This window comes from Colletotrichum godetiae (assembly GCF_030913485.1).
Source record: "Colletotrichum godetiae strain CBS 193.32 chromosome Unknown BDP55scaffold_10, whole genome shotgun sequence".
Taxonomy (NCBI): domain Eukaryota; kingdom Fungi; phylum Ascomycota; class Sordariomycetes; order Glomerellales; family Glomerellaceae; genus Colletotrichum; species Colletotrichum godetiae.
The window spans coordinates 508529-534648 of NW_026851258.1; the positions used below are offsets into that span (position 1 = coordinate 508529).

The window sequence follows — 26120 nt, forward strand, 5'->3', positions numbered from 1 at the left end:
GTTGAGCCTTGCTTGTCCTCCAGGTCCCGAATTCCAGTGGTTGAGTGGCCCCTGTGCCAGTACCTGTCCCGTCCCCCGGAACCAATGAGGGACTTCTGTGCGGCGGTGGCGGCGATGCGCTTCCTGAACGGTGAACCACGTCCACGCTTAATTCCTATCCGTAGCCCGAATACCTCGCTGAGGCTCGCTCTCGTGAGTCTCGCCTCGTCTCGTCTCCCATGTAATGGACTACAGAGTAGCATTGCAGACACGGGACGCCGTATCTAAATTTGTACGCAGCACAGAAAACAGAGTTAATCCGTGTTTCTTGAACCATGTCGATACTTAGTAATAATACATCTTTGTGTGTGTCTTGTTGGTTTTTTTTGAGTTTGGAATACAGAAGAACCACCCGTCTGACACAAACACGTCGAGTCTGTAATAGCCACAGCCCGAACATCGTCTCGTCGCATCCATCCCGTTGTACCCGCCGTCTCATTAGCTTTTTAGGTATCCTCTACGTGTGACACTGAACCGTGAAGGGAGTGTATCTTGTACAAATATGCGAAACCAACGCCTGCCGAAACCCCGTTATATCCCAGCCTATAAGGCCGAATACCATCATGTCACTTTCTCCTACGTCATGATCTCAATAGCAAAATAGTCACATACGCCCAAAACACCTTGCCTTTATATCATCAAGCCATGCCACCCACCATCTTTTTTAGGTGGAGAGCCAGTCGAGGAACTCGGGGGTGAAGTAGCTGATGACAATGGTCGCACCAGCTCTCAGAATACCCTCAGTCGACTCGAAAGCCATCGCCTTCAAGTCGAAAACGCCAGACTTGGCCGCTGCGTGAATCATGGCGAACTCGCCACTGACCTGGTACGCGGCGACAGGCATGTCCTTGCCGAGCTCCTTTGCATCGCTGATGATGTCGAGATACTGACTGGCGGGCTTGACCATGATGATGTCGGCACCCTCGCCAATATCACGGACGATTGCGCGGCGGGCCAAGCCACGACCGCCCGGGGGCAGCTGGTAGCACTTGCGGTCTCCGAACGACGGGGCAGAGCCCGCCGCGTCACGGAACGGACCGTACAAGCAGCCCGAGAACTTGGCCGAGTATGACATAAGCACCGTCTTGTGAGCGATGCCCTCCTCGATCAACTTCAGCTTGATGGCACGGATACGGCCGTCGTTCATGTCCGAGGGGGCAACGCAGTGGGCTCCGGCCACCGCGTAGGCAATGGCAACGTCGGAAATGCGGTCAACGGACAGTTGGTTGTTCAAGCTACCGTCGTCTCGCAGGATACCGCAGTGGCCGTGGGAAGTGTACTCGCACAGGCAGACATCGGCGCAGATGAAGAGCTGGGGGAAACGCTGGCGGATGGCGCGAATGCTTCTGATAACGGGTCCCTCTGGGTCGTCGGCGGCGGTGCCAAGAGCGTCCTTGGTCCCCGGACGCACGGGCACTCCGAAGAGCATCACGGAGCGCAGACCCTTGCGCACAAGCACCTCCAGCCATGCCATTGTTTTGTTGATGCCTCGGCGATATTGGCCGGGCAAAGAGGGGATCAAGATCTCCTCGTCGTCTTGGTCGGAGATGAAGAGAGGGTAGATGAGCATGGACTGGAGAGAGTACAAATCAGCAATGATTCACGGATGACTGTACCATGCCTCGGCTTGTAGAACTGACCTTGGTCAACTGCCTCTCGGCTTGCCACGAGCGGGCAAGGGGGTGAAAGTAGCCGCCGTGCAGCTGGCTGGAAATGTCACCAGAGATGCTGACACTCGTCGCCGCTGTGCTGGCGTAGGACATGGCGCGGGAAACTTGCGACCGGCCATCATCGATGGTAGAGACTGATTGAGCACCGCGGGGTCGGCGCGGAACGCCGGACTCCCTCATGGTGAGGTCCTGAACAAGGCTGGAGAAGGACATGATGTGTATTACGGCGTCGTCGGGTTAACTTGTAGCTTCGAAGATTGGATGAGGGGTTGAGTCGATGGAGGTGGCGAACGGTTATCGGAGTGCGGACAAGCAAAGGGGTTCGCGGCGGTCGCAATAAGAGATTCGTGGTATTTATGGTGGTTCTTTTGCCCAACGGGAGTCAACGGGAGTTCAATTCGACGGGAGGGATTAACGACGACGAGAACGACGTTATCTGGAAAGGGATGGCTCGGAAGGTTTGGGGCTGAAGATGGGAGAAATACGAAGAGCTGAGGTGGCACAGAGAAGAGGTCAAAAAGGTTCGCTGTGCCAAAAGTTGACGGGATTTGAAACGGACCAGCTTTCCCTTCCCGCTTTGGTAGTGGTCACTGGCATAACAAGGTACTTGGGGGGGGACTCGGCAGGAGACGGAGTTGAGCGTGGGGCCCTTCCTACCAAGCCGTTCTGGAAACGGACGAATAGAATTGCGCAATGGTACTGCTGACAGACCAATCACGGTCCAATCTTTTCCAATTGGCCCTCTCCGGTGGCGGCGTCTCCGCTCCAAACGGGACCTTCTTCTCGCATTTTCCGATGTCCGCGTGCTTTCCAACGGCGAAACCGAGAATCTTGTGCCCGTAAGCCGGTCAGCAACATTCTCTTGCGTCCATGCGTGCCATGGCGAGGGCTGACTAAGATGATCGAGATGGTCAGAAACCTCGGCTGGCGAATGATTGCCTTCCTCATTTTGTTTGCTTGCAGCGGTCCTGTACTGATATTCCGAACCGCTGTCTCCTTTCCGAGACACGCTCTGTTAGAAAATTCCCTCCCCTGGCCCGCTGCCCATGTAACGGCGAAAGGCGGAGGGCTGGGCACAAACTTCTCCTGGAGGGATCCAGATCCCAACACCGAGATGCTCCGAGTATCTCCGCAGGTGGCTACGGCTGGCAGCAGGCCCGTTTCTTCCCCGGTGCCTCTCCTAGACTTCCGTCCCGTTGTGCGCCCACCCATAACGTTCACCGGTGAGACCGGCTTCCCGCATGCCCCGTTACCGGCCACGGTGCACTCCGGTGATGCTCGGAGGAGACCGGATGCGCTGTAATTCTTTGGACCTTTTCTTCGCCTGCTCATCACATTTAGCTTTAATACCTAATTTCATTATATGGTTAACGAGCATCTAACTTCCTTCTCCAATATACATGGATTAATGGCATATGCCAATCTGGCTTACACGTCTTGGCTTTCCCTTTTTGTCAGGCAATGTCAAACCAGCCCTCTCGAAGTTGATACTGGATGTTCTTTATCATTCTGCTAGAATGTGTACAGTTTTCTCTGAATCACATCCACGTCCCAGCGAAGTGCCACACCGTCTGATCAAGCCAAGTTACGCCCCATCGCCGTATGGTATAGCATGATCCCACTGCGATGCTCTTCCTCGTGCGAAGCGCCATCTCCGGGGTGCCAGACAGAGTTGCCGATGCCCTGATGTTTTCGTGCTTTCGGGCCGAGAACTGTAGATGATGACTCTGCGCGGTCCCGATTTCCTGCTTTTCTTCAGCGCATCAGCCAGCCACGGCGTTCTCATGTCTTGAGGTAAATCTCCGCCTCAGCCACGATCCGTGATGTTTCCCAGCAGGGAACACAATCGAGATCCCCAAGAGGTCTCTTTGAGATTGCTTCGAGGTCATTCGAGTATTTGTGCTGATTCTTTGAGAGGCATATTGCAACTCCATTCCGGTCAAAGAATTGGTTGAAGGCCTCACCCCCCAACCCAAGACTGAAAGTCGACAACTCCGGATAGTGCAAATCAGGGGCACTCAGGTTCACTTTCAGACAAAGCCACCGAACCTATCCTCCGTGAGCTCTTTCAAACTGCGGCTTGGACTCGCCCTCCAAGCCGCAGACTTGAGTTATCGTCCCCTGAGGTTTCCAGTGCAAGTCAGAGGTCCCCCGGGGGCCACGCCCCGAGTCTCCGCTCTCAGGTAACCCCTGTGGAACAACCAAACGCCGAACGAAACATAGAGCTTATCTCGGAGGCTCGAAACAGGAAGCCACGACGGTGGGTTTGGTGTTGAGAGGAGGAACGGCCGAACCTTCCCACGGGAAAACCTGTTCAGTTGGAAGGGCGGTCTCGGTTCGCTCGCTTCTTTTTTTCTTTTCCACACCTCATCGTGTCCCCCACGTTCGCTCCCCACGATCCCCCCAAATTCTTCAGAAGCAATCGCAACTATCAACTTGGTCGCCTATTGCTGGCTTTGGCAACAGTAGATCTCAAGAAAAGAACTTCAAGCCCGTTGCAAGGTACATCGAATCCAGAGGAAGCTCTGTTCCAAAGTCATTCTCTGATCGCCATCAGCACCATCTGCAGCGCTCCAGATTCGTCTGCTTGGGTCCGTCAGCATCAAGTACTCGGGAAGATATATTCCAGGTTGGCTAACCACTCACTATCAAGCCTCACGGCATCAAGAACCTCGCCAACATTGGCTTCTTCGTTTTGTCGTTAACATCCCTCTTCCTCTAGGACGCTTGTCGTCCTGTCCACTCCTTCGCCCAGTCCCAAAACACCTCATGCACGATGAAGAAAAAATCCATGAGCACCCTCGCCAATCTGGCGCCGCGTCGTCGTGGTAAGGGCAGAAAGAAGGAAGAGAAAAAGGAGATTCAAGGTAAATGACAGTTCGATCATCTCGTCCGGTACCAGCTGACAATTGGAATAGCTCCAGTCACTCCTTCGCTGCCTGCGAATCGAAGCGGACCCGCCCACCCATTCAGCTACCCTGATCCAGGCGGCAATACTGATCCGAATAACGACCCCTTGGCTAACGACTTGTTGGAGACCACTATCTACCATCATCCAAACGGTTTGCGCAGTCATCCGTCCGTTCTCCTCTGTGGAACTGAGCCGATGGCTATCGCACCAATCGTATCTCCTGATGTGCAATCCACGAGTCCTTCGACATACCGAATCGTTAATCTTCCATCGGAGGATTTCTCACCTCAGTGCCAATCCGACACCCAGGTTGTGGGAACTGAAGAGACTGCTCCGGCTATACCTGCAAAGTCCTCGCGACGCCAATGTGGCAAGCAGGAGAACGACACCGAGAATCGCCCTGCGATTCTCAAGTTCCCGCACTCCAAGACGACGATGCTCGACCCTGGCAATAGACATCCTCTGGTTCTGCCTTTCTCTACAACGGTTCCACTCACACACGGTGGATATTCTGAAGAGGATTATGCTGAACAAGTTGCTGTTTCCCGGGCTATTGTCGCCCAAGCTCTTGCCGCGCGGACTGCTGCCGAAGAGGCTGCTAGCATCCATGCTACTGTCGAAGAGGATGTGGTCGAAGAGGATGTGGTCGCCCATATGCTTGGTCCAGAGAATGATCCTAGATCGGCCTTGATCAACCCCAACTTGGTCGATGAAAAGACCAATGCAATGCTGGCTCACACCAAAGCCCTGAAGCCCCCCGGCTTAGAGAAATCCACGCTTCCTTCATCAAAGACTTCTTTGTTTCTTCAGAACAAGGTCGTCTCCAAGGTTCGCCATGTATTCGAATCCATCTTGCCTAAGCCTGCAACACCGGAATCAAAGATCAGGGGCAAGATCTCAGCGCCTATCGGGCTGACCACCTGCGATCTGCCTAACCCTGCAGCTCACTATCACCTTGAGGAGGTCGAAGTCGAAGTCGAAGAGGCGTCCATTGTCAGCTCTATCGAGCTTCGTCTCAACGAGGGCAACAACCTGCACAACCAGAAGGTCCAAAGCATCGTTGGCGATCGCATCGTTCGAAAGGCGGTGACTGATGACGATAGTTCGCTTTGCTGTAGCGATTCACCAGAAGATCCCTTCTCCGGGGAGTTTGAAGTCGCAAATCGTCCGCCCACTCCTTTTGAGCATCGCCTCAAGAGTAGCCTCGACTCTACTGGTGTCCCTCCGGTTCCGTCTTTGAATCCTTTTGATACTGAGAAGGACTTCGATGCCGACCTCGAGGGAATGTTGTCCGAGAAGCCTGTCTGCGCTTCAACCCCGCGTCGACCCGACCGGAAGGCAGCTCCTGCCGAAAGCCCTTCCAAGCGGTATGCAAAGGCTGACGACCATCATCTCGCGTCCACCAACGACACTGAGGGAGGCCCTAGTGCTCCCGGCCCTACTCCGAGAAAGTTGAAGCTGTCAGGCGGCTGGAGACTCTTCCGCGATCAGCCTGAGCCCAGCACCAAGAAACACCCGTCGCCCAGCAAGGAGGATCTCGAAGACTACCAAGATCAACTTCGTGGAATGGTCATCGAGGAGATGGAGAAGAAGCCCGAGCAGCGGGAAGAACTGAGGACCAAGTGGGAAGGCGTCCTCGCACCGGCTGCCCTGGGCCCCAAAGATGTGAACGCCGCGCTGATGTCAAGCGAGGCCAAGCAGCCTGTCGCAAAGCCCACTGTCATTATCGGCGAGGCCAGCACAGTCTCTCTGCGTCGATACAATCGCGAAGAGTTCACCCGCATCACGACGACTACTTCCCGAATTCCTCGGCCTTCTCCTCGGTACACTACATACAATCGACCCTCGAACTTCGATGCGCTGGATATTGACGAGTTGCAGTAGGATGTGACCGTATATGCTCCGAGACGTCGTCGTCATTGCTAGAGCTCGTCGCGGAATTTTGATGAGTTCGAAAATATTGGAACGTCCTTGGCGGCGCCATCGGGTGTCTGGGCCATTCCATCGGTTCTTTGTGTGCGGTGGTTCTGGGAAGTTCGCCTGAGGACCACCAAACGAAAAGATCTGAAATCGCTCCTGCCTCCTACAAGCTTCCACAGCTGGCTTCAACAATTTGGAGAGAGCCCGCCTGCGTTCTTTTCTGGAATTTGGCAAACCTGTTGAGTATTTCCGCGGCCAAACATTGAGATGGTACCAACAAGTCACCTACATTCGTTGATTGGCGCGACCCAAATTTGTGTAAGTTGTTGCTGTCTCCTGAACGAATCATTAGCTAATATTCTGCAGAAGAATACATCCAATTTCGACTTGGACTGCTTTGCGGATCCGGCTGCACTTTTTTTTTTCCTTTTTCATGGGACCCGAACATATCAACAGGTCTTCAGTACTCCCAAGCACGATTGAGCAACCTTAATACAAGTCCTACTGTCTTCCTTACTAGGCCTGGGCAACCGGTTGCTGTGCGAATCGGAGTAACAACAATTCGTGGACCACTTTTTCTACACAGGACAACAGGACAACAGAACATCTCTTCTCTTTCAGACTGTGCCACTTTGCAACTCTACCTTACCCAACCATGGGAGAGTCAGGTTGGTCTGAATATCAGTCAACCTCGACAAGACTCTGCCATCCGCTGAATTGCATAACAACACCACCCTGGAGGACGGACGTCACAGTGGAAGGATGGTAACTGGTGTAATTAGAGGTTAAGGGGGGCAAGCCCAGATAGGTACCTAGTCACAATTCAAAGCCTTCAAAGCAAACCAGTCACGTGCCACATTCTGCAGTCTCGAGTCAAATGACGTTTGTTTGCTTTACTCTGTTTATTTTATATCGTAACACAGACATGGTATCTCTAAACCAAATCGCTCTCAGTAATACTAATACAATAGGTATCCAATTCCATCATAATCCATACAAATAAGAGGCTCGCTTGTTGGTATCTATCGAACGATAGAAGGAGGGGTATCTTTGGTATGCCACACATCTAGTAGCGGTGGGCGCGGTGCGAGCCGCGACCGTCGGTGCCGTGCATGCGGCGGGTGCCGGCGGCCTTTTGACCGGGGCGACGGGTCAAGGTGCCCTTGAGCTTGAGCATGGCACCGGAGATCTTGTCGCCCATGGAGGGCTTGCGGCGCTGGTGGTGGACGGGGGCTGTGTGCACGACGGGGCCGCGGCGGCGGGAGAAGAGACCGCCGCCGCGCTTGGTGCGGGTTGTCTTTGTGGTGGTGGTGTGGTGGTGGGTTGTGTGGGCCGGGGTGCGGCGGGAGAAGATGCTGCGGCGGGGGGCGGTGGTGGTTGTGTGGCGGGTTGATCTGAGAGGCATGGTTGCGGTTTTTGAAGGGGTGAATAATATAGAGGAGTGGTTTATTTGATGGGGTTGACTTGAAGTCAGGTGGTTGTTTGTTTGGATTGTTGGGTTTGGTTGTTTGGTAGCTTGATGCTGATGATGAGAGGAGGGAAGAAGATGGTAGGTGGGTTTGGAGGGTGGTTTATATGCTTTCTTGATGGTTCTATTCAGGACTGCGGTTTTGGTATGTCTGGACCATGTCAGATGGCGTATGTTGGTAGATAGTGTGATTTGGGCATGTCATCATCGCGGGGTGGGAGGTTCGTGAACAGACAGGGGGGGTTGGTTTGGGTCTTGGGGGATCAGGGCCCCGGGAGGGGGATGATGTCAGGTCCAGGGGATCTACGTTTGTATGTGTGTGTAGTCTCGAGTCTGAGGCCTCTACAATAGGTACCTACATACTGCGCCAAAAGTGACAAGGCTATCTCTTTTTTCGTATGAACACTGTTAGTGAGTGGGCATCCTTTGGTGGGATTGATGCGCAAAGGGTCCGAAACCTGCGCCTTGGTTCCACACTCTGGACCCTATTTTCGTTTTGTGATCCTCCCTCTGACGACGAAATTAAGATGGAGGAGGTGGAGTGTGTCGTCGGACCCTGATTGTGGGAAAGAGGGTGACGTCCCTTGCAGTCCATTCCGTCGGGTAGGAGGACTGGTACGAAGTACATTCAGCCATTCTTACGTAGGAGAGGGGGGAGGCAGGTTGGACATGGATGGTGGTGGGAAATGGCCAAGGCTGGCCAGAAATGACCATCTCGGGGGCAAGAGCTCAAAGTGAGATTGTTCTCCGTTTGTTGCGACTCGACTGCGAGGTGAGGTCAAGGTGAGCGAGCGCGAGGATCCCTCAAAAGTCCAGCCCCAATGCCCATCAGCCCAAAAATCAAGTTTTGGAGGGTCCCTGTGGCTGGTGACGTCGAGGTGCGGTCGGAGGAAGAAATCCCATTGGGTCCAGCCTTATACCCCTGTCTCTTGCCCCGGAGCGACAACGCTTGCGCGAGAATACTAGGGGTGTGGATTCCGCCAATTAGAGTTGTGGCACGGGCGAAGTGTGGCTGGCCTGGTCAGCGTAAGTAGGTATGATGTCATGCGCAACTGTTGGTTCGGTGTGGCTTGCTTGTCATACCTTTACGGACAGGTCTGGGCCCAAACGGAAGCCTCGCTTTCTTGTTTTCTCCCCTGGTTGTTGATCAAACGTAGATAGACTGAACGGTCCGACCTTCCCTCTTTGTGTGTATCACGCTGGCTGATCGGAAAGATAGTGCGTTGTTGGACGGATCGTTTTGTTGGCGTGAGAGAAGTTGATTTGGGGACAAAGATAGACATTGGGGGATTTGCGGCCGCTGACGACGGTTAGACTGGGGACCACCAGAATTCGACGTCAGTTTTGCGGGTTCGAGGCCTTTTTTGGTGTCTTGTGGTCTCAATTTTGGCCAAGTCAAGACAATTGACTCGGGTCTGGACTGAGATGGAACGGAATATCACTGAGGGGAATGACATCGCTGGTGGCCTTGGAACGGTGATCCCTTGACGGTGCACTTTATCCGGTCGTTAAACGAACGACTCCTTATCTTTCTTGTACCAGATCTTCATGGCCAAGTAAGACATTAATGTTGGTGTATCCGAGGTCAAATGTTTGAAGCGCGAGAGGCGATGCTGTCGAGGCACCCGTCCTCCCCAAGCTTGATCTTCTCTGCCACTTTGCACCTAAACAGAGTCATCACCATTGCTTCCTGGGACACCTTATCCTCATGAAACTCCTGATCTTTCTGTCGGTAACGTATACATCGTAGTCGTGGTGGTCCTAGTGCTAGACGATTTGGCAGTGTTGACTTCAGCCACCGCGGCAACAAAAACGAACTTTATTCTACGCGAGTCTTCGTTCTTGCTCGATTAGAAAACAGGCTATTCTTACTTGACTATGTGGAGGTACGATGAAGAGCTCGGGGGTGATGGTTTCTTCAGCTCGAGGTTTCCCTCCGTAACTTTCATACTTCCTCGTCAACGAGCAAAAGGGCTACCTCACTGGAACTGCTGCCCTTTCTCCCTGTGTAGGGTATCTCCCCTCCTTTGCTCCCCAATAGTGTCTAGTGACACGATAGCTCCAGCTTGAGAACGTGAAGGGGTAATGGGCTTTTCTTTAATTCACGAATGCCACCCTGAAAGTACTGGCCACGCGAGTAGACCTTCATATTGATCGTGTATCTGGTGCATCTGGTCAAAATTCGACAGTACAGAAGTACTCGCCGTCGGCTCATGCCCCGATCCGGCCCCTCTACAGTCATCACGCCGTAAAATTCAACCCTGAATTCTCATCCCCGCGAAGGTTATTCTTAATCCTGGCCAGGTCGTCGGTCGAAAAACCAAGACTTGTCAGAATGTACCCCTCCCAACCGCTGTGCACTTCCTGCAATGCCGCGACGAACGCATCCCAGCACGACGTCCGCAGGCTGCACAGGTTGTAAAAGCCCGGGTGTTGCTCGAAAGCGAGGCTACCGCCGCCGGCGCGGGCCTGCTGGAGGAGCCGCCCCCTCGCTGGCTCGGTACCGATGCGCGAGAGCATGTAATCGAAACGAACGTCCTCGGGCGCGGTGCCCGCGAGAGATTGTAGGAGACCTGCCATTACGCCGGTGCGGTCTCTTCCAGCTACGAGGGGGTTTTCGTGTTAGTTGGGCTCTTCTACCTTGGCTGGCCACGCCGCACAGCGCTTGGCCTTTTTCGTTAGAATCCCCAACTAGGTGAGCAAGTATGCGTACCTGTGCAGTGAAAGAGAAAAGGCTCCTCGGGCCTATCACGCACGTGCTCCAAGATGGCTCGGTAGATGGGTCCGTACAAGTCGAGGACCTTGAGGTACTCCTTCCGGAGACCAACTTCGCCCCCGGCCTCGACAAAGTCGTCCAGATCAGGCGGGCTGTGGACGCCCGCGCTCTCAAGCCATGTGTTTGCGACCCCGTTGACCTCTGGATCGGGATGTTTCTCACGTTCCGCAGAGGTACGGACGTCAAAGACGTGCTTCACGTTGGCAGCCAGCCACTTGAGAGCCTGCGGGTTTTGGGTGGCGGCTTCGAGCATGCCGCAGCGGTATACGAGACCTGGACGGACGCCGGAGCCGGGGACGGCGCCGAGGTCGCGGATGTTGATGAGCCCTGGGATGGGGATGAAGGGCGGAGCGCTCAGTGTCTGCTGTAAGATTTCTGGGGGTATTGGATCGCGGACGTCTCTTGTCGTGAGAGTCTCTGACTGGTGTCGGGACATAGACATTTTGGCGACAATCAGATTGTAAAATCTCGGAGAGGGGATGCAAAAACTGGCAGTGTCGAGTTTAGCCAGGTTTAGGGACGGGAGACAGGATGAAGGGAGCTGTTTTTGAGGCGAATGTTTGTTGACGGCAGTGAGGCAGACGGGAGCCTGAGGTAGGCAGCACTTGCGCCCTTCAATCATTGAATAGAGCTTTGTTGGAGTAGACGTTTTGGAGTTGTAAGCAGTCCTATGTAAGACGCGAACAAAGATGGCCCGTCCCCGTTGGAATAAGCTTCCTCAGGTGTTCTAGGGACGGGAGCTAGCATCAATTCCATGAAGCCGCCATGTGGTGCCAAGCCGCCGGATATTGAGATCTTTTGATTTTACCGTTTGCGGACTCAACATGACAACGTCTCAACGCTCTGTGTGGTCGGAGCGACTTTACAGGAACGGTGCTCTTGTAACGGGCATAGCAAGCCGTTGGTCCCCAGACACGCCTGAATCCTTTTGGTCGGGATTTCCCCTCAGAAAATGGTGCAGAAACAGCATGTTCTTTATCATCCGGGATGTTGGACAATTCGAAGACACTGGGCGACGGAGTTGATGATGTTGTTTTAAAGAAGTATCCATGAAGCTGTCATCCCTGCCCCCCCCCCATGCGCAGATAAGATAAAGCCCCCCTTATCAAACCGCGCGATAAGGATATCGACCTTCCACACCGAATTTCAAGACGTCGTCTTCCAACAAAGCAAGCCATTTGACTCAAGTTGAGACACTAATCACCTCAATGAGTGGCTAGCATTCCAGCATCATGTCCTCAAATCCAATCTTGAGGTGGGGTCTGGGCCTCTCAGCCGCCGCGGCCGTGGTCGCAATCGCAGTCGTGCGCCTCCAGCAACCCCTCTTGGGCGACATCGATAACACCCAAACGTACTGCTACCAAGGCATCCGTACGCACGACGAGGACCAACCGTCAGCCCAGTGTTTTACTGTGGCTGACGGCAAGTTCACTCGTGTGTTCCCGTGGGATGATGCAAGCTTGACTACCACGGCCGGATTCGTCATTCCTGGTTTGTGGGATGGCCACGGCCACCTGAGTCAGTATGGCGAGTTTCTCTACTCGGCCGATCTATTCGGAGCCTCTTCTTTGGATGATGTTCGAGGCCGCCTAAGGGACTATGTCGACAGCCACCCCGATTCTGGCACCGAGAACGAATGGATTCGAGGAATTGGCTGGGATCAGTCGGCGTACGGCAGAATGCCGACCGCTGTGAGTTCGTTTTGCCCCTTTGTGCCCAGAGATGTTCCTAATCCCCGATAAGGCAGACATTGAAGAGGACGAATCTCTGAAGGGCAAGTACTTCATGCTTGACAGGATTGATGTCCACTGTGCGTGGGTATCTCAAGCAGTGCTCGACCTGTTGCCCGCAGACCTCCCAGATGTGCCTGGCGGCGAGATCGTCCGCGAGCCAGGCATGGGCGTCTTTTGTGACAATGCCATGGATCTGATCTACAACTTGTGGCCGAAGCCCGGACCCGAGAAGAAGCGAGCATTCATTGCCGCCGCCATGGCCAAGCTGAACGAGGTCGGTCTGGTCGGTATGCATGATGCTGGTGTCTTTCCTGAAGAGCTCGATCTGTATGCCGATATGGCAGGCACGGATGACTGGACTGTCCGCGTATATGCCATGTTGGAGTGCGCTCAGCGTAATACTTTCTGTCCCGAGGATGCTGCACGGGTCTTCCGGGAGGATGACTTGTTCAGCGTCAAGTCCGTCAAGCTTTTTGCAGGTATGTTTGGTGAGATATTTGACATGAGATGAACCACTGAAACTGACTATTCCCAGACGGCGCTCTTGGAAGTTGGGGAAGTGCCATGATCGAACCATACAGTGATCGCCCCGATACCGCCGGCTCTCTTCTCGTCAACGGCTCAACTTTGAAGCAGCTTGGCAGGTCCTGGGCATCCGTCGGGTTTCAGGTCAACATCCATGCCATTGGCGACCTGGCAAATCGCTACGCCGTTGATGCCTTGGAGGCCGGCCTTCGAGATGTTTGCCCGGATGGGGACCTCGCAGATTGCCAGGCTCGACGACGATTCCGCATCGAACATTCGCAAATTATCCACGAGGATGACCAGAAGAGGATTCATGATATTGGTATTATCCCATCCATTCAACCGACACACGCAACCTCCGATATGAAGTATGCGGAGCTACGACTCGGTGCAGAGCGCACCAAAAGAGAGGCGTACCGGATGCGGTCGCTTCTGGACGTCCACCCGATCCTGGGCAGCGACTTCCCCGTCGAGCCGCCCAATCCCTTCCAGGGTATCTACGCCGCCGTCGCTCGCAAGAGCCCTCACACGGGGTACGGTGTCAACGGAAGTGAAGATGGCTGGCACACCGAGGAGGCATTGAGTTTGGACGAAGCCTTGCTCGGGTTCACCAAGGGCCCTGCTCACGGCGCCTTCATGGAAGGACGAGCCGGCCTCATCAAGGAGGGCGCGCTGGCTGATTGGGTTGTGCTGGACCAGCCTCTGGAGGACTTGGACCTTGACGAGCTGCGGGAGCTTAAAGTCAAGGAGACCTGGGTGGGCGGAAAACAGGTCCACGCGCGGGACTATGAATGATGGACTACCAAGGTTCACGATGAATGATTTTTTAAAAGAGTTCTCTCGCCTAGGTTCCAATCTCACCTTTACATACCCAAGACCGCCGTTGATAGGCGGATGTTTCTATACCAGCGACTTTTCTATACCGAAGAGACATAACTCTAGGAACATAACTGAGACCGACGACCTGCGCAATTTATTCATAGCTTCCGCTCTTACCGGATGGATGGCTCTCGTCCAGCCCACTCTAGAGATAGTAAGGTAGCCAGGGACACAAACGACGAAGTTTTCTAGGTCAGTGCCCATCATATCCCTCAACCATCTCACGCTCGAGTATGGGCAACGCGGCGCATGTATGTCTCTGCAAGATGGTGCACCCTCCCAGCCAATGGCCCGTCTTTCTGACCGATGTTCTCATCGGAGATGCCGTTGAAAGTTTTGTCATGAATGATATAACGTATCTTTTATGCCTCTCATTTCTGCTTCGGTATTAACTTCTAAACGCTCAGGACAATCGACCATCTCCAAACAGCAGTATATGCATCAGAGAATACTCTACAGCTGCAACAAAAGTATCAAGAACGACACTAAGAAACGGTCACAATGCCTTCAACACCATCAACAAACAGCGCGGCAGCCGCCCGAGCCTCGAACACGTTCGCACTTGTGTTCCTGATGCTCATGGTCTTCACATTGACCTTTGGTGCCTCCATGGTACAGGTTTCCATCCAAGGCTACCTACGACAGGTCGTCTGCCGACAACAGTACGGCCTACCCGAGAAAACTCCCATCGAGAACGGTCTATGTCACACCGACGCCGTAGACAAGCAGCTCGAGTGGGTCCAAGTCGTCGCCCAGGTCTGCCAGTCCGCCGGCGGCCTCCTATCCGCCTATCCCCTGGGCAAACGGTCCGACACCAAGGGCCGACGCGGGGCTTTCATCTCGGGCGCCTGCCTCTGGGGCCTCTTCTCGGGTATCCTCGTCACGTCCGTTCAGATCTCATCATGGGGGCGTAATCTGGTTCCTCATCTTCGCCATCGGCGCCGGAAAGACGTGCGTCGAGGTCGCCGTCTTGGCCATGACGAGCGACACCACAGACGACCGCCAGCGCTCGAAACACTTTGGGCTCGTCATCTTCTCCGCCCTGAATGGACTCGTGGTCTCGAATGTCATCCACAGGTACGCCCCGCCAATGGCCCTCGAAATCGCGGCCCTCATCGGCTGCGTCGCCTTCTGCGTCGGCACCACCTTCATCGTGGCGTTTCCCGAGCTTCTATACGCGCAGCACGAGGCCTTCAGAGGCGACCCGTCCCCAGAGATCTTCTCAGCAAACCAGGCCGCGGTCCGGCCGCTTCACCGCGTCGTCTCCACCCTGATAACCTACCGCGCCCTGCCCCTTCTCGCCATCCTCAGCCTCGTCCTCACCTTGGCGAGAACGGTGCCCTCCTCTCTCGACTTCTACTTCGCCGCCAGGTATATCCCGACCGGGGGCCTCGAGGATCCCCCCAACTCGACATATCGCGGCGGCGTCGTGAGCTACTGGGCTCCCTTAATCGGCATGGTCCTCATCACCTGCCTCCTCCTCCCCTCAATCTACTGCTTCCCCAACCGCCGACGGGTCTCAGGCGACCGCATCGCGCTCCGAGACTACGGCCACCTCCTCGTCGCAACAGGCCTAGTAGTCTTCACGAGCGCCACAGCCCTGTACAGAAACCAACTCGTCTTCCTCGTCGGCATGGTCTCCGCGACGGCCATCGCGACGACAATCCCGGGCCAATGCTACTCCCTGATGCTGTACGGACTCGGCGTCGCCGTGCGCGCAAAGTACGCCGGCCGGCTCTTCGGCCTCACCGCGACGACGCAGTGCGCGACGACGCTGGTCCTCGGTCCGGCGATCGGTCTCGCCACGCGGGAATCGCACTGGAGCGGCGTGGCGTTGGCGGTGGTCTTTGTCGCTTCGGTTGTCTTCTTTGTGGCCGTGTGGGCCGCCGAGGCGGTTTGTGCGGCTCCGATGTATGAGCGGCCCGGCGCCGGGGGTGGTGTTGAGGCTGGGATCGAGCTTTTGGATGTGGGAGGGCTTGCGGCGCCTCCTCCGGCGTATGCGGCTCACCAGGAGGATCGCCCTGCTCCGATGCCGATGCCGATAATACGTTCAATTTCGCCAAGGTACGTAGAAGAATGGCGTCTCGTTTCTTAGTCGGTGTGGAAGCGTCACACTGTTGAGGGGTTCACTGGGGAAACTGTGTAAAGTGGCCTCTATCGTGCGGCTTTTGCAACGTATGCTGCTTCATGTACTTTGTTGGTCGCTTTCGATACAGGAAGGTTAATTGTACGTGAGGGACGTTATATAGTGGGAGAGATCGTGAGATAACCGTCATTATTTGCGAAGCATCGGAAATGTTGTTCAGTGAGCTTTGGAGTTGCGACGCTACCGAATTCTCTTGGAAAGCATAGTGGCACCGGTCAGGCAAGTTCTCATCAGATTGTGGCTGAGGTCATTTTATTTTTCCAAACAGAGCGATGCTGGGGCGTACTAGTAGTGTGATTAAGTGTAACAACCGATAGAATGAATATAGAAAAGCCTCTTAAAATGGAATCTTACTCCTGGCTATGCGTTTCTCATGCTTGAGAGAGTCTTAAATCCTCCATTACGCATAACCTCAAGTTCTACAAGGGTAGGTAAACGCCCGACTCTTGCGTAGGCTCCTAGTAGAGAAGAATTTGTATGCCAAAGTGTAAATGATGAGCGAGACTGCTGCAGCCAACACGACTTGACAAGAAAGGCTCGTCTCATCGTTGAGAAGAATCATGCCTCGGTGTGATCTTCAGGCTCAGCAAGCGGTTTCTGTCCGTACACAACATCGCTGTTTGACGGCAGATATTAGCATCTCATCCTTTGAGCGACCATGGGGCTTGCTTGGCCTGCCGAGAAGGTATCTCAGAACAGGAAAAGAGTAAACTCACAGTTCAACCAACGCACGGAAAATTGGCGGATTGGCCTTCAACTCGTTCCTCACGCCCATGATCTCCACTTCGACCTCCTTCCTCGTCCGACCAAGGACTTCAGTAAACATCTTCATCGAAAACCCCTCCAAGCCATCAATCGTCAGGACCAGGTTCATCATACCCAGGTCCTTGTAGTGCTGGTCCTTGGCCCAGGGCGTCAGCGGCGCCTTGTACTTCTCTGCCGTGACGTTGGTGAAGCCCGCCTCCCGGACGCGGGCCTCGTGTCCCGGGCCAGGGGTCGGGTCACGCCCAACGGCCCGGATGGCGGCCAAAAAGGCCTGGTTCCACTTGTACGTGGCGTGGTCTTGGGTGTAGCTGCCATCCTCGGAGTAGAATTCCGGGTTCATGTCTAGGAACTCGACCCAGCCGCCCGGGTTTAGGTGGCTGATTTTTGGGCATTTGCGTTAGCGAATAATCTAATGCTCGATGCGCACTCTAGAGACCCGGGGAAGGGGCAGGAAAGGTGAAGGTGAGGTGGTTTACTCGTAAATGTTGCGGACCAGCTTGGGCCAGTCCGTAATTGAGGCTGTCATGTAGCGGCACATGATGAAGTCGTACTTTTTGGTCTCAACCCAGGGACTCTCAACGTCGTCGATCTCAAACCTGACATTAGGAGGTGCCCTTTTCATTCCGTTAGTCATGGTCAAGGAAGTAGCATCCTGGAGAACTAACCATTGGGGCTGAATGGCGCTCAAGTCATTCCCGTAAACCTGCGCCATGATATTAGCCTTCATGGCAAGTGAGTAGACCGGACACGTATCGCGACTCAGCTTACCTCGGCGCGTTCAAAGATGTCGCCCATTTCAACAGCCCCTGTAAAAATGTTTGGTCAACCATTTCCACTCTCTTCACATCAAGCCATGTTTTGGAATGGATTTCTTCATACAAAGTCCGGTGCCTGTCCCGATATCTAGAATGGAATGGATTTTGTCCCAATAGAGAGGGGCATGGAAGAGTTTGCTGCCCGTCGGTCGCCTTGACAATCATCGCATGCGCGAGATCAAGCCGGTCCATTTCCTTTTAAAGGTTTTGGGGATTTGTCAAAACGTTTGGCTTTCATTTAGGTAGGGCTGGACTCGTAACAAACCTCGTCATTGGGGAACTTGTAAGCTGCGATTTCATGTCAGACATTGCCGAGAGGAGAGCAAAGCCGCAGGAGGAATGGTTTGAACATACTGCCCGGTCTGTAAGCGTGATAACGGCGTCCATACTCGACAGGGTAATCAACAACACTTGACGATAGCGAGGCGGTGGAATTGGAACTGGAAGTGTGAGTGCCTGGTTAGCACTGGACGTCCATCACTCCGTCATTAGTGGGCGGAGCATCGTACATGCGTTCATCAATTGAGGAGGTATCATCAGTTGTCTAGCGGTTATCCATGTCAGCGATGCACCTATCTGCTACGATCAAACCCGGATAAGGTCACCAACATTGCCTTCTCCCTCGGGATCAAGAGGGGCCGTTGCATTTGTGATTGGGGTTGGTGCCGTCGTCGCTGTTGGGTTCTCGACCGGTACGGCAGCTGGAGGTCAACTGGCCATTTCTGTGTTCTGATTTCCTTCCTCAGCTCACCGAGCACTTCAACTTGGGACAGGTAAAAAGAAACAAAGCCTCAGCAGAGAAACAAAGAGATAGAATAGCCCAACCCAAAGTTCCATCAGTATAGACTCTCCAGGGCCCAGGATTGAAGGAGGGGAGGGGTTTTGTAGGCATCCAACCTGGTCGTCCCCATAGTTTGGCGGCATCGGTTTGACGAAAAAAGCTGCAGAATCTCCAGAACCAACAGAGCGGCAGCTTGAAAGCGCCCAATTGGCTCTGGCCGCTTCCATTCTCGCATGCACATGCAAGTCAAACTCGGGTTGACGCGTCTTTTATCGTCCAACATCCGACGCCCATTGCATGTTTGCCAACTGCCTAGCTCCCCCCCTTCTTCCGCCTAGATGGGAAGGCGGTTGTGCCATCCTTGCGGATTGACAAATGCAGACGTTCAGTTACCAATACCCTGGCGTTGGCCGATGTTTGCTTCGCAATCTTTCGGAACTGCAGCTGCTTCTTTATCTAGAGTCATCAGACTTGGAAGGAAATCACCCTTACCTTCGTCTTTAGTGTCGATGCCTGGCTCCATTGTGGCCGATGATATCTCGTTAACGAGACCAGGCGATGCAGCGCAAACCATCGGATTATTCCTAGCCACGTTCCCACAGACAAGAGAGCAGACGCCCATACCAGTCTCGCAATAAACGTGTAATCGTTCGCTAAAGAAGCCGCTATCAGGACAATTTTTCCTCGGCCGAATCCTCGCTCTTTATCTTTACCCCCTTCCTTCCCAGCTTCAAAGGAGAAAGAGCGCGACGACCCAACCACATCTCATACCATCACGTAAGTCCTTTTCTCTACCTATAAGAACAAGGCTCGACTGCTCTCAGAAGCTTCACTTCACCCAATGGAATTGGTACTGCTCGGTGGCCTAGGGCCTGTGAAATGAAGGTAGGTGGATCCCGCCCTATACCTCTCAAGCATTGCAATCTATAGTCATATCAGGACATCGGTACTAACATCAGCTGCAGAAGCAACATCATACACCTTTCACCACTACCGTCGTCCGAATACTATATTTACTTGAAGGAACACGGCCAGAGACGAGGTCATGGAAGGCGGCAGGTCTACTGAAGGAAATCCTCTAACGTGGTTGGCTGAAGAGAGACCTTGTTTTGGGGGAAGCTTCCCAGTTTATACTACTTACTTAGTCCCTCTGCTACCCACTACAGACGATGAGCCCGCGTGAGCTACTGCGTCAAGTCCTGAATGTGTTAGTCTTGAGTCGGCCATGAGTTGAACTCACTTCTACTGTGGATGTCTGATTAGCCAAGTTATGGATCTCAGGATGAGGGCTTCTGCCTTACCCGTGGCTCGAGAGGTATAGGGCCCAAGCATTTTGGAACAACGTCCATCCATATATGGCTTTGCCTTCCTCTACCGACAGTCAACTCTTCCCTAAACAGATTATTGTCTTGAAACACTTTGTAATGTTCACTTGCTCCTTGAAAAAGTACTAACAATGCCAGTACATGGAGGTCACGAGAGGAACACAGACCTTGGTAGCATGAGTCACTGGATGAAGAGTAGATTCCGTAAAACAGTGGATGAATTGTCACATTTCTATTCAATGGACATATCGGCAAAGGCGTGAATGGGTTGACATAAACCCCTACATTCATTCCATGACCCTTCCATAAGTAAAAGGTAAATATCCACGACGCCATTGCCTATCCATAATAATCCTTCCCATCCAAAAGCCGTCCCTCGGTCTGGTCCCGTAGGCCTGTTCTGACCGGGTCGTCTAACAAAAGGTAGATACGAGAAATAAACGTGGGAGGTCGTCCCTGATATATAGGCAAGTAAATAATTGTAAGTAAATCGTGATCAGGGCCGACGCCCATCATATAGTTTTCTGTTTTTCATTGGTTTTTGTCTTTTCTTAATCTTTCGTGGCGTGTTCATCGCCGAAGGGACTACGTCCCCGCTCGTGAGAACTTGTCCTTTGAGACCGTCTGTCGGGGCCGGCAGCGGCTCGCCTTGTTGCCTCTTCGATCACCGCACTGAGACTGTGGTTGCTGCGAACAGCTGCTGGTGATGGTTCAGGAGGGTCAGAGAAGGGACCTTGGTCGACTGCCGGGCTTTCATCGATAACAGTCACAGCAGCAGATTCGCGGGCGGGCGCGGTGGTGCTAGGTGGCAGGGGGGTGCCCGGTGCAGAGATCTCTTCTGATGTTGATGATGCCTTGGATCCAACGCTGACTTGCTTGGGACCGTTGCCGTTGCCTACACGGACAACCTGCACTCTCTGAACGGGGGCGGCGGTGGCAGTGTTGGCGTTGTTCAGGAAGGTAGATCCGACGCTGAATGTGCTGTCACGGCTCTTGGGGCGGCCAGGAGCGTATTTTTCATAATCGACGCTGGGGACTGGAGGAGTGCTGCTGCCGTTGGTGCCGACACCCATTGACTTGACACTGACCACAGCGGCCTTGGCGCGCATGCCAGTCTGGGCGGGTGCTACAACAACCGCATTCTTGCCGTAGATGGTGGAAGCGATACTGGGAGCGATGCTAGATCGGGGAGCGTACGAGGTTCTTGCAACAGACGTGCGGTCAGAGTAGCCTGAGATGCCAGAGTAGGTGGAATCGCGCAGTTCACCAGGGACGAAGAAGTGTTGCTCCTCGTACGGTGACGGGCTGCTTGCAGCGGAGTTGGAGGCGTGCATCGGAATGGGGGGAACAGGAGGGACGAGCAGAGTTGGTGAAGTGGGAGTGGCTCTGTTCGTGACGCCGGGGATGTAGGCGATCTGGATTATGTTGGAGGCGCGGGTGAGGACTGTTGATGCAATCGAGTGAACGGTGTGTGTTGAGTCGCGGTTGGTTTGTCGTGGCTCGCCAGTACTCTTCTCGTTGATCGTCTTCTCGTGAGTTGTCTCGGCATAGGACTCCTGGATAATTGACTGTCTCTTCGTCTTGATAAAGAACCTCCAGACGAGGTATGTGGCAATTGCAATGACAACGAGACCGCCGATGACACCACCAACAATGGCGCCCGTGTTGGGTTTGCTGCTTGATGATGAGGATGATTTGCTGTCGTCCTTGGCGCAGATGGCCTGGGCACAGGTATTACATGTCGGGATGGTGAAGGAGCAGAACTCGTCGGACTTGCAGTTGGTAGGGCATGTCGGTGCCTTGTCTTCGCACTTGAGGCAGCCGTTCTGTCTCGGGAGGATAACTATGGAGGCCATGTCAGCAAATGGGGTCTGATAGGGGTGACGGTGATGACTGGTGACGCACCAGCTTCCAGCTCCTCGAGTGAGCGGAGGTGAAGGTTAGGATCGAAGTGAGCCATGATGATGAACTACACTATGACTTTTGGGATGAAGTGGAAAGAATAGCCAGCGACGCTGATCGAGCGGTGCCGATCGACGAAGCGAGACCGTTAGGCGTAGAAAGTGTCGATCAAATCGGAGGGGGTGATCAGACGGTCGAGGCGAGTGGACCGTTGGTCGGTACCAAGAAAAGCGGGAGTCGGGGAAACAGCAGTAGATATAGCGAATGGATAGAAAAAACGTCGGGTAGATGAGACAAGTCGCAGTGTGCTAGGGGTTACGAATACACGTTGAGGAATGGATTCGTGGCGAGGCGAGGCTGGCGTGTGGGCGTTTTGCTGGACTGGAATGGACGGGTCGATGTGCGAAGTGCGAGGGAATTCGGAGCGGATAGAGTGAGAGTGAGAGTAGTAGTAGTTGGGATAACGAGTGGACGAAGAGACTAGCTCGGCATTTGAGGTGGTGGTAAAAAGAGGCGACTAGGCGATTGAAGTGAAAGACATCAACAGCGGTTTGTCGTTTGTCGGCCGCAAGTCGACGTCGACGGGTTGACGGGGCTTTGAATGTCTTTTGTCGTCGACGGGATCTTGTCTGGGTAGGCGGCGACGGGGAACCTGGAGATGTTGGGTGGAGGAAAAGGACGGACGTGGGAAAGGGCTGCTATGAAGGAAACGAAAGTGAGCAGAGAGAGAGAAGCAGGCAAAGACAGACCGGCGCTGGGCTGGTCTTGGCTCGGCTTAGCTTGGCTCGCGCTGACTGGATCGACTGGGGGGGGGGGGGGGGGGGGGGGGTTGAAGTGAAGGGAACGAACGGGACGGGGAGGGGGGGAGGGATGAATGGATTGGGATGAGATGGTTGGAAGGATGGCAGATGGAGGATGGATGGATGGGATGGTGGAGCCCAGCACAGTAAGGTGAGAAAGAGAGTGAGATGGGCTGCGTCCAGCTTGGGTTTGGTACAGGAGGAGTGCTGGTTCTTCACGGGCGTTCGGCGGCAGCAGGCGGAGCGCAAGCTGAAAGGGGAGACAGACGGGGGAACCAAGGACGAACACCAACAGTGGGGAGGGCACGAGAGAGTGGAGGTACTCTGGTACCTTGCCTTAGTAAAGCAGGTACGTACCCTACATCCGAGTGATGGAGATGGAAAGAAAGACCTGATGGAAAAGTGGACTGGAGGTAGGCACGACTTGGAAAAGGCGCAGGTGGGAGGAGCCACTTTGAGGGCAAGAGCAAAGAGAGGGGGGAGCGAATCTGCGGGACACAGGCACGAGATTGAGAGGGCAGGGGTAATGCTGTTGGCGAAACGTGAGGACCGGGGCAGGTTCCCTCTCTAATTGGCCATTATCCCCAGATGGCAAGAGCAAAATGGGGGCACTGCTCGGTTGTGGATCCCTTGATTCCCCCGACACCCCTGGCTAGAGCCGGGCGAGGGTCCAAGGTCTGGACTGTGCAGCCCGCCCATCATCTCCTCCTCGCTGCATACTGCAAAGTGCCAACACTAAGGTACCTGCACAAGTTACCAGTAACCTCGACCAAGGCAGTAAAGTGCCCAGAAACCACTGCACCGTCGGCACCACCATCGACCCTCCAAGTCCCCGTACCTCGCGCCATACACAGTAGTCGCTAATGTACGGAGTACTAAGGTAAGGTAATCAGTGTGGTGCGCGCTGTTGGTGACTTTGTGGACATTGCCCGGCGCGCCATTTTCCATCTTTTCCTCACCAGAGTACGTACCCTGCACTGAGGTGCGTAGGTACCAATCAGATCACGCCAGAGCTGGAATTGACCCATCTCCACCGTCTTACGCACTCCCCACGACTCGACAACACCATCTGCGGAATATCACTTCCATCCTCTCGATTGAGCGATATTGGGAGAGGCTCCCATCCTGATGATCCTGATGGCTGCAACTGCAGACTGCAATCTATCGTCTGCTTCTTGCCCCCCGCGTGCCCTACGGCTACGGGTTACCTCCTCCCTCTTTGCGGTTTGGCTGTAGGGAGGCACCCATGCTCACTCACTTCGCAGAATGCTTGGTCAAACAAGCGAGCTATGCGGTTGCTACGCAGCTCGGCAGTGGCAGCCCATCATCCATGGACCATGGACCGTGAACCATGGTTGCCATCCATCCAGCATTAATGTTGTTCGTTCAATACAATAGAGTTCGTGCGTCCCAACCTGACAACCCGCCCGTCGTCCGATACGAGCGAACGAGACATGACACGGCCTTTCACTACTAAATCGGTAAACACAAGCTCTGGCACGAAATATCCTCGTCCCAAAAAGGTCAGACCGATTATCGACAAGTTTGACCTCTTGTGAAAATGGGGAACAAAAAGGGACACCATTCCACACTTTTCCACAATTATCATGTTTCCGAATCTCGCAAGACCTGAAGAAACCCGGCCTCTTACCAAACTCCTGTTAAGCTTCAATTCTCCTGGTACGGGTCGACCCTTCTTTCGTGCCGTCGACGTCGCACCGTCCCAGCTCGGGTACGTTTGGCATCCGGATCCCTTACAACTTTGGTACTGCCTGCAGCGAACCTCTGTCGGCCCATGCAGCAGTACACCACGCCAGAAACATCACGATTGCCGACTCAGCCCCCTCGTTCCGACTCAGAAGATCTCAAGATACGGACTCAACTGAAACGAATGGGGTTCAGTGACAGCGACAGCGGGACGATAGCATCACGGGCGAGCTAATCGCGCCAGAAGGCCGTCAAAGAGGACCGTGAGGGTTGACAACCAGGGCCGACGATAGTCACGACTCACCCCAAACGCCGTCCCGTATCAGGTCTCCCTGTCTACTTGCCTATTATGATTTGCAAAGACAAAAAACCCACATTGTTTTTCACCATTAACCAGCGTTGAGCATCGAGTCTTGACTCTCGAGTACGCTCCTTGCTTAACCTGTGCGCCGTGTCTCCAACATCGTCCCCGCTGCCCCTGCTTGTCCACGAACCGAATACAGTCAAGCGGAAGCCAAATCGTCAGGGCCCTGCGACATGTTCGGGGGCCGTCATAGAGGAGGGATCTTACCTAGCTCGAAATTCCGTATTCTGAGGCATTGGATCCGAAACTTCGAAACAGACAGCGAGAACGTGCGTTTGTGTGACCCTGGAGGCCATGAGAGCTCTAGACCACGAGATCTGCGCTCATCACTCTAGGGATTTTCGTCTTGGCCTTTTGTGAATGGGGAGACAACGGTAGAGTTCCCCCTTCTCATCTGACAGCGAGCAGCGCTAGTCGCTCGAGACTGAGAGAAAGATGTTTGTGGGACCGGGGGCTTGGGGCGATCACTTCCAACTTGCACATAATCCACCTGCCGCTCTCCCGCCGAAAGTGCTCAAGCTTTGAGCAATGTTGCGACGGGCACCATCGTATACCACCGCATCGCACCGCGCGCACGCACGCTCCCATGGCTCCCTCGACCTCTGGGTACGGAGTAATGCAGGGCATATCTTAGTGTCCGGCGGACCAACCGCCACGCCGCGTGGTGAAGATGGTGGCAGACGTCGCCATTCCAGGTCTCATTCGTACCGGAGCGCTAAAACTGCGTTGCGCATGCCTCCGGCAGGCCGCAGGACGGCATTTCGTGCGTATTGTTAGCACTGCATAAATGTGGCTTCGGACTTTCGCCTGCTGACTGTGCGTCCTCTCCTACTCGGTCTTGGTATTTTTCTATCGCTCCTTTCCCACCGTCAACTCCGATCGGTTATAGACTGGGCAAGGCGAGTCAAATTAATTTGCTCCAACTTTGCCAATGCATTTGATATTTGGTTAGTCATGCAGCTGCACTCGCTGCCAGTCTGGGTAAGCAATGAGATGAACCAAAAGCCACCTTGCAGAGAAGAGAAATTCGATGGATGCAGAGGGATACGTTGGTTCGCCAAGGGCAAAATGCTGTCAAAGAAGCAAACCTGCCAATCCTTCATCCAAGTCTTTTCTCTTCTGGGATCGGGTGTCTCAGCCAATCATGGGCTTTCATCCACCGGAAAGAAGCAACGTCTAAATTCTATTTACCCTCTCCTTCCCTGTAGGCTGTCAGAGCTCTTTTCTCGCAATCGTTGAGTCTTTCTTAGTCTTTTTTTTTTTTTTTTTTTAAAAAAAAAAACCCTCTGCATTGCCGTCTTGATTAACCACCCAATTAATTACCTCTCAGACCAGGGGATCTTTATTTATGCTTTCCTTTCCACGACACTCTCCACTTTCCGAATCTAGCCTCCATGACATCTAACCAATGGAACACCAATCGCAAACTTCGCAAACTGGGTGCTTTGCAAGCTCCCGCCCGCGGGATGTTGGGCCGCTGTGAAAGCTACCTATGTTTTTTTCTGGAGTTACCCCAGATCCGGACTTTCAGACCAAAAAAAAGGGTCATCATGACCTTTCGTTCCTTTGTCCATTTTTTGCTTTGCTTTTTGTG

General features: G+C 53.9%; 9 protein-coding genes across 9 annotated transcripts; 4 read left to right on the top strand and 5 right to left on the bottom strand.

The window, feature by feature from the left end:
• Nucleotides 1-703: 703 nt before the first annotated feature.
• Nucleotides 704-1922, bottom strand: BDP55DRAFT_726197 (delta-aminolevulinic acid dehydratase; the record flags this gene model as incomplete). Its single annotated transcript, XM_060579113.1, has 2 exons — nucleotides 704-1612; nucleotides 1680-1922. The coding sequence occupies 2 exons, from the start codon at nucleotides 1920-1922 to the stop codon at nucleotides 704-706; spliced, it is 1152 nt and encodes a 383-aa protein (XP_060432521.1).
• Nucleotides 1923-2560: 638 nt separating this feature from the next.
• BDP55DRAFT_655350 (uncharacterized protein) lies at nucleotides 2561-3060 on the top strand. The gene has a single exon (XM_060574307.1). The coding sequence runs from the start codon at nucleotides 2608-2610 to the stop codon at nucleotides 3010-3012; it is 405 nt and encodes a 134-aa protein (XP_060432522.1). The 5' UTR covers nucleotides 2561-2607; the 3' UTR covers nucleotides 3013-3060.
• A 1425-nt stretch (nucleotides 3061-4485) lies between these two features.
• Nucleotides 4486-6504, top strand: BDP55DRAFT_726198 (uncharacterized protein; the record flags this gene model as incomplete). The annotated part of the gene is made up of 2 exons (XM_060579114.1): nucleotides 4486-4576; nucleotides 4628-6504. The coding sequence occupies 2 exons, from the start codon at nucleotides 4486-4488 to the stop codon at nucleotides 6502-6504; spliced, it is 1968 nt and encodes a 655-aa protein (XP_060432523.1).
• A 793-nt stretch (nucleotides 6505-7297) lies between these two features.
• Nucleotides 7298-8196, bottom strand: BDP55DRAFT_31591 (uncharacterized protein). Its single transcript, XM_060566720.1, has one exon. It carries the CDS (start codon nucleotides 7943-7945, stop codon nucleotides 7607-7609), a length of 339 nt encoding a protein of 112 aa, XP_060432524.1. The 5' UTR covers nucleotides 7946-8196; the 3' UTR covers nucleotides 7298-7606.
• Nucleotides 8197-10249: 2053 nt separating this feature from the next.
• On the bottom strand, nucleotides 10250-11220 carry BDP55DRAFT_726200 (protein-tyrosine phosphatase-like protein; the record flags this gene model as incomplete). Its single annotated transcript, XM_060579115.1, has 2 exons — nucleotides 10250-10611; nucleotides 10722-11220. The coding sequence occupies 2 exons, from the start codon at nucleotides 11218-11220 to the stop codon at nucleotides 10250-10252; spliced, it is 861 nt and encodes a 286-aa protein (XP_060432525.1).
• Nucleotides 11221-12016: 796 nt separating this feature from the next.
• Nucleotides 12017-13837, top strand: BDP55DRAFT_726201 (amidohydrolase; the record flags this gene model as incomplete). The annotated part of the gene is made up of 3 exons (XM_060579116.1): nucleotides 12017-12475; nucleotides 12528-12996; nucleotides 13053-13837. 3 exons carry the CDS (start codon nucleotides 12017-12019, stop codon nucleotides 13835-13837), a joined length of 1713 nt encoding a protein of 570 aa, XP_060432526.1.
• A 585-nt stretch (nucleotides 13838-14422) lies between these two features.
• On the top strand, nucleotides 14423-16016 carry BDP55DRAFT_726202 (uncharacterized protein; the record flags this gene model as incomplete). The annotated part of the gene is made up of 2 exons (XM_060579117.1): nucleotides 14423-14727; nucleotides 14816-16016. 2 exons carry the CDS (start codon nucleotides 14423-14425, stop codon nucleotides 16014-16016), a joined length of 1506 nt encoding a protein of 501 aa, XP_060432527.1.
• A 286-nt stretch (nucleotides 16017-16302) lies between these two features.
• BDP55DRAFT_655359 (S-adenosyl-L-methionine-dependent methyltransferase) lies at nucleotides 16303-17833 on the bottom strand. The gene is made up of 5 exons (XM_060574308.1): nucleotides 17601-17833; nucleotides 17498-17535; nucleotides 17309-17446; nucleotides 16784-17209; nucleotides 16303-16683 (listed from the first exon to the last, which is right to left on the bottom strand). Exons 1-5 carry the CDS (start codon nucleotides 17625-17627, stop codon nucleotides 16626-16628), a joined length of 687 nt encoding a protein of 228 aa, XP_060432528.1. The 5' UTR covers nucleotides 17628-17833; the 3' UTR covers nucleotides 16303-16625.
• Nucleotides 17834-20304: 2471 nt separating this feature from the next.
• BDP55DRAFT_726204 (Opy2 protein) lies at nucleotides 20305-21713 on the bottom strand (the record flags this gene model as incomplete). Its single annotated transcript, XM_060579118.1, has 2 exons — nucleotides 20305-21596; nucleotides 21659-21713. The coding sequence occupies 2 exons, from the start codon at nucleotides 21711-21713 to the stop codon at nucleotides 20305-20307; spliced, it is 1347 nt and encodes a 448-aa protein (XP_060432529.1).
• Nucleotides 21714-26120: the final 4407 nt, after the last annotated feature.

Bases quoted from the DNA above. Each gene is read 5' to 3' on its own strand.
- BDP55DRAFT_655350 (XM_060574307.1), top strand. From the start codon at position 2,608: ATGATCGAGATGGTCAGAAACCTCGGCTGGCGAATGATTGCCTTCCTC.
- BDP55DRAFT_31591 (XM_060566720.1), bottom strand. From the start codon at position 7,945: ATGCCTCTCAGATCAACCCGCCACACAACCACCACCGCCCCCCGCCGC.
- BDP55DRAFT_655359 (XM_060574308.1), bottom strand. From the start codon at position 17,627: ATGGGCGACATCTTTGAACGCGCCGAG. The intron at 17,447-17,497 runs GTTAGTTCTCCA...CGGAATGAAAAG, and splicing joins AGCGCCATTCAGCCCCAATG to GGCACCTCCTAATGTCAGGT. The intron at 16,684-16,783 runs GTGAGTTTACTC...GCCGTCAAACAG, and splicing joins TTCCGTGCGTTGGTTGAACT to CGATGTTGTGTACGGACAGA.